The sequence below is a fragment of the Mauremys reevesii genome, linkage group 6 (assembly GCF_016161935.1).
Source record: "Mauremys reevesii isolate NIE-2019 linkage group 6, ASM1616193v1, whole genome shotgun sequence".
NCBI classification, from domain to species: domain Eukaryota; kingdom Metazoa; phylum Chordata; order Testudines; family Geoemydidae; genus Mauremys; species Mauremys reevesii.
In genome coordinates, this window is record NC_052628.1 from 9359784 (window position 1) to 9375394 (window position 15611).

At 39.1% G+C, this 15611-nt stretch overlaps 1 protein-coding gene across 1 annotated transcript in view; it reads left to right on the forward strand.

The window, feature by feature from the left end:
- The window catches only part of PIK3C3 (phosphatidylinositol 3-kinase catalytic subunit type 3), a 131159-nt gene extending 115932 nt beyond the window's left edge, over positions 1 to 15227 (forward strand). The window contains exons 24-25 of the mRNA XM_039545351.1: positions 8661 to 8786; positions 14145 to 15227. Coding sequence (XP_039401285.1) covers positions 8661 to 8786; positions 14145 to 14159 — 141 coding nt within the window. The 3' untranslated portion in view covers positions 14160 to 15227. The remainder of the gene's footprint in view (positions 1 to 8660; positions 8787 to 14144) is intronic.
- Positions 15228 to 15611: the final 384 nt, after the last annotated feature.

Sequence of the window (15611 nt, forward strand, 5' to 3'; positions counted from 1 at the left end):
GATTTGTTAAGCTACTGAGCAAATCTTTTATCTCAGGCTTTTGGTGAATATTTATGTGCAGTCAGTCCTTTTATATTGTTTATTAATATACAGCTAGCCATCCTGTACTGCCTTAGAGATTTTTTTTTAATGAATTTGGAGAAAATAATTACATTTCTAGCCTACACCTCAGCTCAGGCTAGCAGTGTTGCAGAGGCAACTTGGTTAGCTCTTTGGGGAACAGAGGGATGTATGTTGCTCATATGCAACTTCTCTGACTGGTTTAAGGATCAGTGCTGCCTGCCTTAAAAGGGAGTCCAGTCAAACCAGAAACAGTGCAATGTAGACCCTCAAACTGGTGATAGGTAAGACTTGTTTCTTTAACAATAACATTGTAAATTATCTTCCCTGATAATTGCCTGTATATTTCTTAAGCTTACTAAGGGTATGTCTACACTTACCGCGCGGGTCGACGCAGTGAGTTCGACTTCTCGGAGTTCGAACTATCGCGTCTAATCTAGACGCGATAGTTCGAACTCCCCGCACGCTCCAGTCGACTCCGGAACTCCACCACTGCAAACGGCGGTGGCGGAGTCGACCTTGGAGCCGCGGACTTCAATCCCGCGGCGTCTGGACGGGTAAGTAGTTCGAACTAGGGTACTTCGAGTTCAGCTACGCTATTCACGTAGCTGAACTTGCGTACCCTAGTTCGACCCCCGCCCTTAGTGTAGACCTGCCCTAAGAAAAAGGAATCCTAGCAAAATAACTAATACTTTAATGTCTTAGTATGTATAAGCATGATGAATCGAGAAATAAACTGTTACATGCTTACGGAACCAGCAGGATGTATGAAATGTGTTCTCGCTTCTTTTGTAAAACACACTTGAAATTCAGTTATGACACTCCATCCACATGGAAATCATTTGAACTACAGGTAAAATATTCCCAATAGCAATAACTCAGACATAATTTATATAGTTGACCCAGAATTTCCAACTAAGTGTGGCTTAGGCCATGTTAAAACAAATATTGTATGCAATTTTTCTCTGTCAGACAAAGTAGAAAGAGGCTTTGTTTGATGCTCTATCTGCAGTCTCTCCAATTGCTGTGGAACCTGTCTGGTGCAGCAGTAATGGAATATCGAAGAGCTTTGGTGCATATCAGTTAAAACAAATTGTTGTCCAGCATCACAATGCTTCCTAGCCCTGTGCTGGGTCACTGGCTCAGAGAAGATTTTGAGGGGAGTATCACCTGCTAAATCTCCAATTTCATCTCCTGTAGCATTTTTGTTTCTTGGATGTCTCCCAACCATTTACTGATCAAGTCTAACCAGTTTTGTCTGAGATCTGTTGAGATCACACAGCAAAGATTATATTGCAATTTTCCTTTTACTTTCTTTGATAGCCAGCTGAGCTCACATGTTAGGTGGGCCAGCAATGAACAAAACAAAGATACAAGATTTTTTTGCCCTCTATTAATTTCCTTCATGCGCTGAACAACAACTTCTGTTTGTCTCCATGCCTTCATCCATGCTATCCCTTGCTCACAAAAGAGCCTTCCTTACTTCATCCTCATGGCCTGTCTCCTCCCCGCAGTCAGGTTGCTTATGAAGACTATAAGAAACATACTGTCATTGCCATGCTTGAGGGTAACTGGAGTATAGCTTTCTTCTCATAATCATATGTATTTGTTAACGTAACTGTTTATTTGTTGTTCTCTTCCCCCTACCTGTTATCTGTTCTTGGGACGAGAGTTGTGCTCTTCTGTATTTGGAAAATTCCTAGCACACCCTGGGTCCTACCGAAGATAATTTTATTATTAATTTACCGAAAGTACAATACAATTAAATAGTGGGAAGACTTTTAAGCCCTTTTTGTTCTGTATTTGTACAGTGCCTGGCACAGTGGGGTCCTGGTCCCTGGCTAGGGCTGCTAGATGCTACAATAATATAATGAAGCCTTAAAAGACAGTCAGTCATTTTTTATCAAACCTTTTAATCTTTGTCCAAGCTTCTCATTCTAGAACATATAAATAGTGAGAGGCAATATTCATATGGAATTATGTTTCATTTGATTAAATAGAAAAGTTTATTTTTTAATCACAACTCTGTGGAATCTAGGCAAAAAAATCCAATCAGATTTATCCTGTACATTTTGAGCAGAGGATGTTCCTTTCTCTTGGTGAGTGGCAGCCAACCAGGAATAACTTTAAAAGCATACAGAGGAGAGTTGGTGTCATTTAAATTCCAAAAATGAGGCTGTATATAAATTGCACAAGGTTAATTTCTTTGTTTTTAATCTCTCTGTGGTAGGCACTATATTTGTGTGTTTCAGATATGAAATGCACAAATTCAAGTATTTATGATTTCCAAAATCATCTGATCTCAAACTCACAAATCTCTTCCCAGTACCACCTGTTCTTTGAGAAACAATGGGTTACTTTGCTGCTGAGAGGTTAGTAGTAACACCTTAGTATTCGTTTTGTTATAAGAGCCATAAGTCAATATTCATTAATCTTGCTTCTGGTATTACTGCAACTCAAGAAATAATTTGTCATTTCATGATATTCCTTCTCACCTAGGTTGCAGTAGTCATTTTTTATCGCAGCACTGAAAATCTGTCATGCAAGGATCTAGTGCTCAGCAGCATTTGATCCGATTGTTAATAGTAGTCTAATTTTAATCTAACTGTAGCAGAATTGGTATATTTGAACAGAAATGTGTGCCAGTCTCCTCTCAAGAAAGGCAATAAATATTTAATAGTCATTACCAGCATTTGGCTGATATAGCATCTTAACATCAGTAGCTTTAAGGCTCTCAAAGAGGACATTCTTCTACAAGCAGATTAAAAATGGATAGAGTATGTGTTTGATTACAAGAATTGTGCAAAGCACAGTTCAGCATTACAGGAGTTTCATTTTTTCTTAGATAAATGTAGTTAACATTTTTGCTGAAATGTCCTCATAATCAGGGGCGGCTCTAGAAATTAGGCCGCCCCAAGCAGGGCGGCCGGCTCGCCGCCCTTCCCCGGTCCTGCGGCCGGGGCAGAAGTGTCTGCGGCGGGAGCGCTGGTTCCGCGGCTCCGGCGGACCTTCCGCAGTCATGCCTGCGGGAGCTCCGTCCGAGCCGCGGGACCAGCGCACCCGCCACAGTCATGCCTGCGGCAGGTCCGCTCGTCCTGGGGCCCCAGTGGACCTCCCACAGGCATGACTGCGGAAGGTCCGCCGGAGCCAAATGCCGCCCTGCCGGGACAATGCCGCCCCACGCGCCTGCTTGGCACGCTGGGGTCTGGAGCCGGCCCTGCTCATAATACCCCTGCACTGATTCAGTAAGGTACTTAAGCATGTGTATAACTTTAAGCATAACTAGTCTCACTGAAGTCAATTGGGGACTACTTCCGTGTTTAAAGTACCTTTCTGAATAGGGATCCTAGTCGCTTGGTAAAAGTTGAAACTCTATGATATCAAAAATAAGAGGCTTATAATTTAAAAAAAAATTTGCATTAGGCAAGTTATAATCATATACGTGACCAGTTGCTATAGGGTTGTTATGTTACAGAGGAGTGATCTTTGTTTTCAACTCTTGGTTTCGATGAATATGTGCATGATGGGTTGTCAATTGTATAAATATACCTGGGGATGAAGGTGAAACTCTTTTTTTCTTCTGATTCTTTTGCCTTCATAAATGGGGTGACATTGATTGAAAGACGTAGTTTTAGGCTAAAAACATACATTTTGCTCATCTGGGTTTTGCTTTTTTTTTCTTGTTTCCTCTGAACAGTTTGAACATTTTTTCCAATCATAGGTTTACTTGTTAGCCTACTTCTTTCTCTTTCTTTTATATTTCTGAGATCTATCACTTTTTCTGGCTTCTGTTTACACTCACATTGTATACCCAGAATTCAGTTCTAGAGCACTTCAGGAAATTGAGTGGAGGGGGAGAGGAAAAGGATGTATTCATATCTTATGATGATATATTTTCTGTTCCATCACTAGGGGACATACTAAACAGCAACTATTAAATTAATATTTAGTAAGTATTTTTGACTTGGTAACTTGCACTCAGGAATATTAAAAGAACTGGCCAAAGAGTTCTCTGAACCTTTGATGTTGATTTTTAACACATTTTGGAACTTCTTCAGTGTTCCAGAGGATGGAAAACAGCCAACAGGCCAATATTTAAAAGGATGACCTGGGTAATTATAACTGGTTAGCAAAAAATCAGTCCTGGGTAAATTCATGGAAAGACTGATACGGGATAGTCAGTAAAGACTTAAAGGATGTAATGCAACATGATTTTAAGTAAAATGGGTCTTGTCAAACTTGGTGTTGATTTTTGATGAGATTAGAATTTTGTTTGATAAAGGTAACCCTTTTTATATAATAGACTTTTGTAAGTCATTGACGTAGTCTTGCATGGCATTTGGATTGAAAAAAGTAATACTGTACAAAATCAATGCAGCCTATGTTATGTTTTAATGGATTAAAAACTGGTTAACTGCTGGAGATAAAAAGGTAACTATAAATGGGGTATGTCCAGTGGGTTACCACAGAGAATTGTTGGGTCTTTGTTTAGTATTGTTATCAATGATTTGAAAGAAAATATAAAATCATTGCTGGTAAAGCCTTCAGAGGAGACAAGTTTATAGTGGTAAATGATGGGCTCAGATCAGTTATACCGATGACCGTATCAGTTTGTACAGAGTGCTTATTTGAACAGCATACATTTTAATAAAGCCAAATGCACGGTCATACATCTAGTAACAAAGAATGAAGATCACACTTACAAATTGCAAAACAGTGTCCTCCAGTGCAGTGATTCTGAAAAGAACTTTGGGGGCAATGGTGGCTAATCAACTGAACATGAGCTCCCAGTACGATGCTGTAGCTAAGTGGGCAAACATGATCATGGGTGTATAAGCAGAGAAATATAAAGTAGGAGTAGGGAAGTAATATCTCTCTACTGTGTCCAGTTCTTATGTCCAGTCTTTAAACAGGATGTTGATAAATAGGCAGGGATTCAGAAAAAAGCTACAGAAAATATTCAGTCTTGCGAACAAACATATACGGAGAGACTTGAGAAGCTCAATATATTTAGCTTATCCAAGAGAAGGTTGAGATGAATTGATCACAATCTATAAGTACCTACATGGGAAAGAGATATCTTATAATGGACAGCTCTTTAATCTATCAGAAAAAGGTGTGATGAGATGCACCGGTTGAGAGCTGAAGCTGGACAAATTCAGACTAGAAAAAAGACACAGTCTTTAAATAATGAGGATAATTAATGACTGAAACAACTTACCTAGGGACATCGAGGTTTTCCGGTCTCTTGAAGTGAAGACAGGACGCCTTTCTAAAAGATACTTATAGCTCAAAAAGTGATCTGCTTGTACAGAAATTCCTGGGGTTCTATGACCTGTGTTTTTTAGGAGGTCAGACTAGTGAGTATGATGGTCCATTCTCCTCCTAATATCTACTAATTAGATGCACATGTGCTTGTATTTGTTACCCAACATTCTTTAGGACCACAAAATGAAGGGGCAAATTTGTACCAGCGAAATGAGAGACAACCTCAGCCCTTTCAAAATTTACCCTGTAGTCATAATTAGTTAAATTGTTCAGTCACCTGTGAAATTGCTACTGGGCATTTTAAACAGTGGGGTTGAGTGGTAGTGGTTAGAAGAGAATGTGTATTAGACTCTTTGGTTTTATTCTAAGGTGAGTCAATACACATGAACTTGGATAAGTCACCTGAGGAAATTTTAGGCCACCTGTACAAGGGGCCTGATTTTTCTGAGATGCTAAGCACACACAATTACTGATGAAAGCTACTAGGTGGTCAGCACATGAAAAAAATAGGCTAGATATTTAAGTGACTAACTTTAGGGACTCCCTTTGAAGATACTGGCCTCAAAGCTGTTCACTCTGCACATCTGTGAAATGGTCATTTTAACCCAGCTGTTGTGAGGCTTAATAAATGCCCCCAAAGCACTTTAGGCCACTGGCCACTCAATGCTATTGAAAAACAAGGTCCTGTTTGCCACTGTAGCTAAGCTGTTGGCAGCTGAATTAAAACAAAGGTTTGAATATAGGGGAGGCGTGTCTGTGCTTGAAAGACACTTCTGCGATTTTGCCATCTTGACATGTGCTGAACAATTCTTAAGGAGATAGTCTCCATTTATGAAAAGCCATTGATTTCACCTTAATGAAATGTACATAAGTCAAGGCTTTGCGTGAGTTTGGGAAAAGAGAGTTTTTACCCCGAAAAATGGATTTTGAGACACTGCTGTAATAGTCTGCCTATTGCCCCCTTAGTCTGTTCTTCCCGAGATATATGTTTAAAGGGGGTTAAGGAAATATTAAAGGACACAGATATATCCTTCCGATAAAGTAATTGACACAGGCAGTATTCTTTTCCAAAACAAAATATCTTTTGAGTTGATGTAAATAATAATCCCTAATACAGTCCAGCCTAAAATCCTAAACAAAACCATGAGACACAATCCCTTATTGTAAGTTAAAGAGCATTCAAACTACAATAGTATATAATGTAAATGATTCTAAGCAAAGCAGTTTGTTACAAGTGGTCAGTTTGTAACAAATCGCTGACAGCAGTTCTTAAATTGCTTTAAAATTTAAGTAGATATGTTGCAATTAATAACAGAATTTTATGCATTCTTATAAACATACACACACACACACTAACCCTATATACTATCCTACACTATACTTAGACTCTAATTAAACAAATAACAGGCTTACTTTATAAATCCTTTTGGAATTCCTTTAAAAAACTGTTGCAGAGTTTGTGGTCAATCAACTTTATTCCACTCCAATTTTCTTCTTTCTCTTCCTATCTCTCTGCAGCAGCTTTTCTGACTTCTTTTCATTAGCTTTTTCTCTGGCTCCTCTTCCTGGCTTTCGTCTTCTTTCGATCGTCTCTCTCGCTGACTCAGGCTCAGACTCCGAAACTGCCTGCTGGCAGCTGGCCTTTTGTGCTACATTGTAGCACATTGCAGGTACATTTGTAGCTTCCTCCAAATATAACTTTATATTTTTAGAAGCAATTATCTCACTCACACATGCACAGTATCAAGCATTACTTCAGAGTTCTGATTGACCTTTAAAACAAGTTCTGATCAGCTAACTGACCTCTGTGACCCCTTACTACACATGCTCAATAGCCACCAATCTTGCACATGCTCACTGTTTTCATTTACCTCAGAGCTGTGAGTCTGCCTGTCCACACACACACATATACTTGGCTTTTTTCCAGGGCACCATTTTAGAAATCCTAGGTTTTCACTGAGCATGCTCAGGGTCTGCAGTGTTCAGCTCAGGGTGGAGTGATTTTTGCTTATTCCGAATAGCGATAAGAAAAACAAAGTGGAGACTGGAGAATTTCTCTAGTAATAAAAGCTAGACACTTTGCTGCTTTGTCCTTAATTATTATGCTCTCAGCATTTAGTTTGTGTACAATTTGTAAGTACTGGGCAAACCATTTTTGTATCATATTTAAAATATGCTGCTGTCAAAACAACAAACGATGTAGGAGTACCAGTGTCTCCAATCAACTGTTTACATATGAAGGATGTAATCTGAGTTAATCAAAGTCTCATCTACCATACGGAGATTGGTTTTCATAGGAGTGATGTGCTCATCCTTACACTGATTCCATATTCTTTACTTAATTTCCTTACAGTTTCAAAAAGACAATTTATTCTTAATTTAGCTTTAGGCAAAAGGAATTTTGCAGGCTTTCAACAACTATTAGGACCATCTGAAATATTTCAGCTGCATTTTTGCAATAAAACAAAGAACTTTTGCTTGCCCACATGTAGAGCTCAAACTTGATGTGTCTCATAATGAATGCTACGCTTACAACCACTGGTTATGTAGGTTCTTGCAGTGGCACCCATTGGTCTAGCTGAGCACCGAGTAGGCTGCCTGTTCTGAAACTTTGTATTAATAGATTGGCCATTTCACCAAAATCAGATTTCCAAAACAATTTTTTTTTTAATTTTCAGTTGTTGGGAGAAGTGACTTTTGCTTTGGAATTAGACTATAGTAACACTACCAGATCCCAGTCATCGGCAGGCAGGATCAAACTGGGGATCTCTGAAGCTTAGTGCACGAGCCTCTACCGCATGAGCTAAAAGCCAACTGGCTCTTAGCTAAGGCTGTAGAGCAGACTCATCTCTCTCTCTCTACATGGTCTTGGTGCCGCTAGATGGGACAGAACACCATACCCAGAAGGTGATTCAGTAATAGGATTTTCTTTCTGTTAAATATAGATGGTCTTTCAGATGTTTTCCCTTCTTCACCCTCCGCCCGAGAAATGCATACAGAATGATAAGATTGAATTTTTCTGCCCATAGATACTTGTCCACAGCTCAGTTTGTGCTTAAGGTTGCCAACCCTCCAGGATTGTCCTTGAGTCTCCAGGAATGAAAGATTATTTTTAATTAAAGATAATGTCATGTGATGAAACCTCCAGGAGTTCATCCAACCAAAGTTGGCAACTGTAATTGTGCCGAGTCCAGCGGCAGCCGTGTGTGCTCCTTGGAAGATGGAATTTGCCTTGTTTGTATATAAATATAGTAAAAATGGAATTCTACAATACAAGGCCAGAGTTTTCTTTCTGTATAAAAGGGCTGATCTTTCTAATCTCTTCCTACCAGGTGCAGGACAAGTTCCGTTTGGACCTCTCTGACGAAGAAGCTGTACATTACATGCAGAGTCTAATTGATGAAAGTGTCCACGCTCTCTTTGCAGCTGTAGTAGAACAAATACACAAGTTTGCTCAGGTAAGATACTACAGATGGATGGGCTGTCAGTGGCCTCATGGTGAAAGAGGGGTAGAGAGAGTAATTGACTGTGGGAACAGAGAGATGAGCCTTTTGCCAGCCTATGCTTTGTTAAAGAATTTTGAAGTGGTTAAAAGGTGAGTTAGGTTCAGAGCAGATGCCCAAGTGATCGATGACGTTGCAGAACCTTAAGGCAAAGCAGTATCTGTAATTTTGCATGGTCAATGGCTCGACCAGGAGAGAGGGAACTTTTAAGTGCCTGCCATCTCACATTTTTGCAAGTTAAGGATTTCCCAAGCGTTTAGCTTTGAAGTGTATTTATTTGTAATATTCTGCCTATGTAGTAAAGATTTGGGATCTTAAACAGCTTTAAGATTCACAGTTCACAAAACATTATGAGCTAGATAGTCCTTTGTATTGTTGATACATTACGAAAATTAAATCAATAGAAATAAAGTTCAAAAAGAGCAATCTTCTGTCCGTTATTCCTCTGTTAAATATACTGTGTGATTACATTTCTCTTGTGACCAGAAGCCCCTTGTCTAGGTGTGTCTTCCCCTGGCAGACTTCAGAAGTGGTAGAAAGCTGTGTTCAGCTGGGGACAGCCTTCTTAAAGACATGCCCACAAAAAAGTCTCCCCTTTGCAGGAGCAACTGGACAGCTAAACTCTTGATTTGGAGAGTGCTGTTCAGTCTTGCAAGTAGTCTGTTTTGGCAAGCTCTGCATGGGTGGGTCCTTATGGTAAAGTCTACCTGTTGGACAGAGCTCTGTGCTGTCTCTGAATCCTGCAAGAGGAGGATCTGCCACCCCTGAGCATGACATCACCAAGAAGAGAAATTTTAGCAAGTAAGGCTATAGTCCTCATTTTCCTACTCTTGCTTCAGTTTCCACACAACTACTGACTCTTGTTGATGGTGGCTTTTATTACTGGCTTCTAAACAGTGTATTCCAACTAATTATCTTTATAAAGCTCTGAATCCTCCATGGGGGAATATTCTCCTTCTCTGCTATCCTTTTTAATATCAGAATGCACACTTCCTTATGTGAAGAATGAAATTTTAGCCACATAAAGTGTATGTGCTAATGCTACTGTAGTCCATTGTGGGTGTGATACCATTGTGCAATAAAACACTATTCATAAAAGCCTTTTTATTCATCTTTGAGATCATAATGTTTTTCTGACTTGTCTAGCTCACATTTATCAGGGATTTGTTTAAGACATTACAGTGTCTGTTGGCCTTAAGTATTAGTCTTCTGAGGAAACTTGCAATTCAGAGAAGAATCACGAAATGTTGATCTCAAAAAACCCAGTCAGGCTTCCAAATATTTTTAGAAAAAAAAAATTATTTTCCAAAAGAATGATCAAAATCAAATACGAACTGTAATTTTCATGTGAGGACTGTTTCTATGGCTATTCTTTCAGCAAAAGATCTTCCACTTAATTCTCTTTTTGATGTAGACTCGTATTTTTCATTTTCAAGTACTGCGTTACCCTATAGCAGGGGTAGTCAGTTATTTTTTGTCAAGGTATAATCAAGGTCCAGACTCGAGAAAATAATGATAATAAGTAAATAAAAAGATTTGGTGGTCCGTTCAAAAGCGTCTGGCAGTCCGGATTTGGCCTATGGTCCGCCTATTGACTACTCCTTCCATACAGATTAAACAATATAAGATTAATTTAATAAATGTGTTTTTAAGTGATGGCTATTTTTGTATGTGAACAGAAGGAAAATGCAGAGAAAAAGAGACATTCATATTTGTACTCGGTCACTCTAGGTTACTGTGATTACTAGGTGTCAGGCAATGATTGATTTCTTGTAAGAACTGAGTTCAGGACCCTAAAAGTACAAGTATCAAGAAGCTATCCCCTTATGTTAAAAAATTGCACACTTGTTTTGGGGGGCGTGCAACTAAGAGACTGATTTTTGATTCTGAATGGACCCCCATAGGTGTAAACAGATTTTTTTTAAGTTAATGAATTATGCTAGCCCTTTTCTAGACATGTCTGTGATAAAAGTTCATTTGTCTTAGATGGCTGTCAGAATTTCCCAGCTAGCTGCTAATACATTTTCCAAGCAGCACTAATAAATCAGAGCTTGCAGATTTGATCTTGGTCATCCATTTTTTCTTTTTAAATTAGACTTATTCATTCATAACTATTTTCTTCATTTACCCATTGTTTTTAAATTGCAGACATGTTTGATGTTAAAGCATTTAAAAGCTGGCTTAAATTGTGCTGAGTAGGCGCCCTAGGGCTTAGCAGCACACACCTGGTTTTCATATTGATTGTAGGGCTGTACCCATAAGAGCGCCTGATTCAGGAAGCTAATGGTTTCCAATAGAATGATATATATAGAGATATATAGAGACTGCTGCTTGTCCTTCACCCTGTTACTATGCTTACATATTGCAGCACATAGTGGAACTGATTCTGTGGGTGTAAGGATTATAACTTGCCCAAAGTTGAGCAGATTTTCACAGGAATGGCAAAAGGCACATTCCTGACACAAAGGCCACCTCTGCCAAATTTCAAGTCCCTTTTCCATTGTGTAGGGCACACTACAGCGCCAAAGAAAAACTGGTCAGAATTTTTAAGGTGCGTGTAACAATGTAATTTTACTTAACTTCGTTCTTGGAAATGGCTGAACTGTTTTGGTTAAATTTTTCAGCCCAGACAGTTAGTTTTATCAAAATTATAAGCAAAATACAATAGTCCCTTTTAGCCTTGGAATCTGTGAAACTGAACTGAAAATGATGTCTTACAATGGGCAGTGTCAGGCACCCTTAATCGGCAATGTTACCAGCCCCGTCTCTAATTCCGAGCTCCATATTTCCCCTAGATTCAGGATCTCGATTTTTCCAAGGTAAGTGATGTTAGCCTTTGCATGTAAACAGACTTAGTGCTGAGTAGGCACTGGAGTATACTGGTTTTTAGAGCTTTGTCATACATAGGGAGTTCTAAATGTAAGACAACATTCCTGCCACAGTTGCCTATATTCTGAGATGCGGAGCGCCTAGTTGTCGTTGATTGGGAGTTGTGTGCCCTCAGTGCCCCTGAAAAACGTGCACGTACACCGAAAGGGCATGAACAAGTAGAAAACTGTCTAAAACAAGTGAGGATGCATCTCATTAACAAACCTGGGTTTTGTGGTCATGGAAGTGGGAATCCTCCATGGAACAGATGGATTTTTAGCAATATTTTTGTAGAAAAGAGCGGGGTTAGGACATTCTTCCAGGCTCAGGGCCTCATGTTGGTGTGTGGAATTCATGCCATGAACCCATGAGGGAGAAGCATGCAAAAAGGTCCAAAGCCCTGAGCGGGCAGAGGGGACAAAAGGAGCAGTGAGGCATGGGTGGACTGAGGTGTGAGAACCCCAGTGGGAAACCATTTTTTAGAAAAAAATGTGAATGCAAAAATTATTCAAGGGACGAACCTCACCTCTTTAAGCTGTGTGTTGTTGCAGTTGGAATTAGAGCATCCTTAGAACATAGGAACATAACGGCCATATTGGGTCAAACCAAAGGTCGGTCTGTCCCAGTATCTTGTCTTCCAACAGTAGCCAATGCCAGGTGGCCCAGAGGGAATGAACAGAACAGGTAATCGTCGAGTGATCCACCCCTGTTGCCCATTCCCAGCTTCTGGCAAACAGAGGCTAGGGACACCATCCCTGCCCATCCTGGCTAATAGCTGTTGATGGAACCATCCTTCATGAACTTATCTAGTTCTTTTTTTAACCCTGTTATAGTCTTGACCTTCACAACATCCTCTTGCAATGTTTAATGCTTGTTATTCAGTGTTCTAATTAACTTTCTCTTTGTCTAGCTTTCTTTTTGGAGAAGTTGCTGCACAAAAATTGTAGGACTCACCTCTGTAAAATAGTAGACAACGGAACAATTAATACTCAATTTAATTGACAATAACAAGTCATCTTGAACAATGGCCTAATTGAAGTTTTCAGTTTGTGCATATGTCATATTGTTTTGATGAATTGCAAATAGTATTGTTCTAAATAGCAATTGAAAATACTGTCTAAAATTAAGCACTGGTTTAAACAGCAGATATTGGCATAAAGCCATGCAATTTTTTGTTTGAAATGTCCTTCAGTTTGTTGTTTGTTTATGCTTGTTTATCCATCTGTCTGTTTATTTTTCTTCCCACCTCCAAAATGGACTTGCAAACACTAGTATGCAGTCTGTGCTGTTTGTTGCGCCTGTTGTTATAAGAGCTTTTAATAAGGTTGGTGGTTATAGTAACCATTGTATTTCAGTGCTCTTGCACACTACTGTGTGTGTGTGTGTGTGTGTGTAAAGCTCATGTTGCATGGCGAGAACTGATTATTTTGGTATCCATTGTGTTACTGAGAAGCAGTGATTTTTTTTAATTATTATTTTTTAAATAAATGACAATGTTTTAAAGAGACATGATTCAAAGAAGTTATGTTATGGAGACTCTGTTTGAGAACATGCCTAGTGTGTAATTTTCTAATATCTCTATTTTCAGTATCTCAATCTTCTCTTGTTCAATGTCCCTTAAATACAGTTTGCCTCAAGAAAATGTAATATATTTGTGTAGTGACTGTTCAAGAGAAGAGGATGTACATATTAATTTTAAGTCACATTTATAAAGACTAAATGTCCTAGTCCCTGGAGATGGTTATTTTCATTTTAGCAGCAGTCCAGATGTCTGTAGAGAGAGAAAACAGTAGAAATGAGATTTGACCATTTCCAGATAAGGAAGTTACTAAATTATTTAACTTTTTTTCCTTATAAATTATAAACTCAGTCAGTTGCATTTCAGGATTGTTATGTTAAGCATTGTTGCAAACATGAAAATTTTGAACTCTTCAGTACAGTTTTACAATTTTTCATAGCAAAACAGTTCAAAGATTTAATCTCAGGGTTTTAATTTGGGATGAGTAGGAATAAGCTGCATTTAAATCATATTTGGGTAACTTGCTTTTGGGTTTCTCACGCATTGTGTCCTAATTAGCAACCTTGGTTGGCAGCATCCCATGTTGCATCTCAAAGCTGTGGTAGATGGTGTCCCTTTCTCATTTGCTGCCAGGTTCCAATTTTGTTCTCCATTTTGGAAAAGCAAACCCTGTAAACCAAATGAAATGCCTCAGATGCTGGGGAGAACGTGTGTGCTGGATGAAAATTATTCATCAAGTGGAAAAACTAACATAAACAGTGTGTGTTTCATAGATATTTGTTCTGCTAAGGGTCATGAAGTTCACCTGCCTTTAAGCATTTTATGGAGTTGTGAAATATACAGCCCAGAGTATAATTACACGTAACTGATTTTCTGCGAATATCAAAGCTGAATAAATGTCCTGCTGTGTTTGTCTTCTTTTTTAGTATTGGAGAAAATAAACCCATCAGCTGCTTTTGTTGAAAATGGAAATATCAGCTAGTGCTCGACAAGGAGACTTTCTTGAGCCATCTATGGACTTTTCGAAACAGCACCTGAAGGCGAGAACTGCTCATTTGATAGCACAGAGTGCCTGGAAGACAGGGGCTAGGTCTCTGAGTTACCACTATTATAAGGTTAAAAATGACAATTATTTAGAAAACATGTATTTATTTACCATTTTGGACCTAGATGTTCCTGTATATATTTCCTGTAAGATACTTAAGCCATGTAGGTAAAATTGGCAACTTCCTCCAATGTCATGGATGACTGGAAGAGGCTGCAGAAGAGAGATCCAGCACTTGCTGGTGAATTTATTTTTGTGTCTTGGTTACTATATTTTGGGACCTAGAAACTGAAGTCCATTGCTTCACTTAACTTGGGCATTGATACATGCAGTGTGCAGCCTACAGAGGTATAAATTGTGATTTCTCATTAGCCTAAGAAACAGGATAGTTGAAACCCCCCCCCCCCCCCCACACACACACACACAACAGTTTTAACCTGGAATTAAAGTTTTTAATGGAATCGTCTGACTGTTTCCCAATTTGGAAAGTGTTCTCATTTGGAAAGGACAATCATTCTTCCTTGCTTACAAAAAGATATTTGTAATGGCTCATAAGTTAGCCAAATACAGGCACAGAATTAGAAATAATCACTGTGGGTCTGTCTATGCAGCCCATGGCAGCAAGACTGCTAGTCCAGGTCGATAGACTCATGCTAGTGGAGCTTGGGCTAGCACATAGTTGTGTAGACAGCCCTTTGAAGTTGCGACTTCAGCTGGAGCTCAGGCTCCACAGTCTCGTGGGAGAGGGGTAGGTTTCAAAGGCTACAGTTTTGAGACCTGTCTACACAGCTATTTTTAGAGAGCTAGCCTGAATCTGTCAACCTAACTGACTAGCCAGCCAGAAAGCACCGTGATAGGTTCAGTGTAAGTTCATAGTAAAGTCTCACTCTAACTATGAACATCAATGTACAGTGACCATATATATTTTCCTTGACGCTAATAAATTCATCCTTGATGCAGTTTTGAGATGTCTCATTTAAGCTTTTGAATTTGTCCTTTCCTGCACAGACCTGGCATCCTAAAGGATTGTGTATGGCACTCCTGGCTTAATACCAATACAGAAATGCTGTAAAAATAAGGCTATGAGAAAATGATCATATCACACATCAGGATTTATGCTGAGTCTGTTTGAATGAAAGTATAATTAGCTTTTTATATGCATCTGAACCTTTTCAACGGGCACCTATGGGGTTTTTTTGTTCCCCTCACCTCCCAAACATGTTTTAAACAAGGAAGGTAGGAGTAGGGAGGAAAGCCAGCTGGACTTCAACTTACAAAAATGAAAAAAACTCAACTGATTTGAATCTCATGAATATCAATCACAGCTAATCTGGCTTTAGGCTGATTT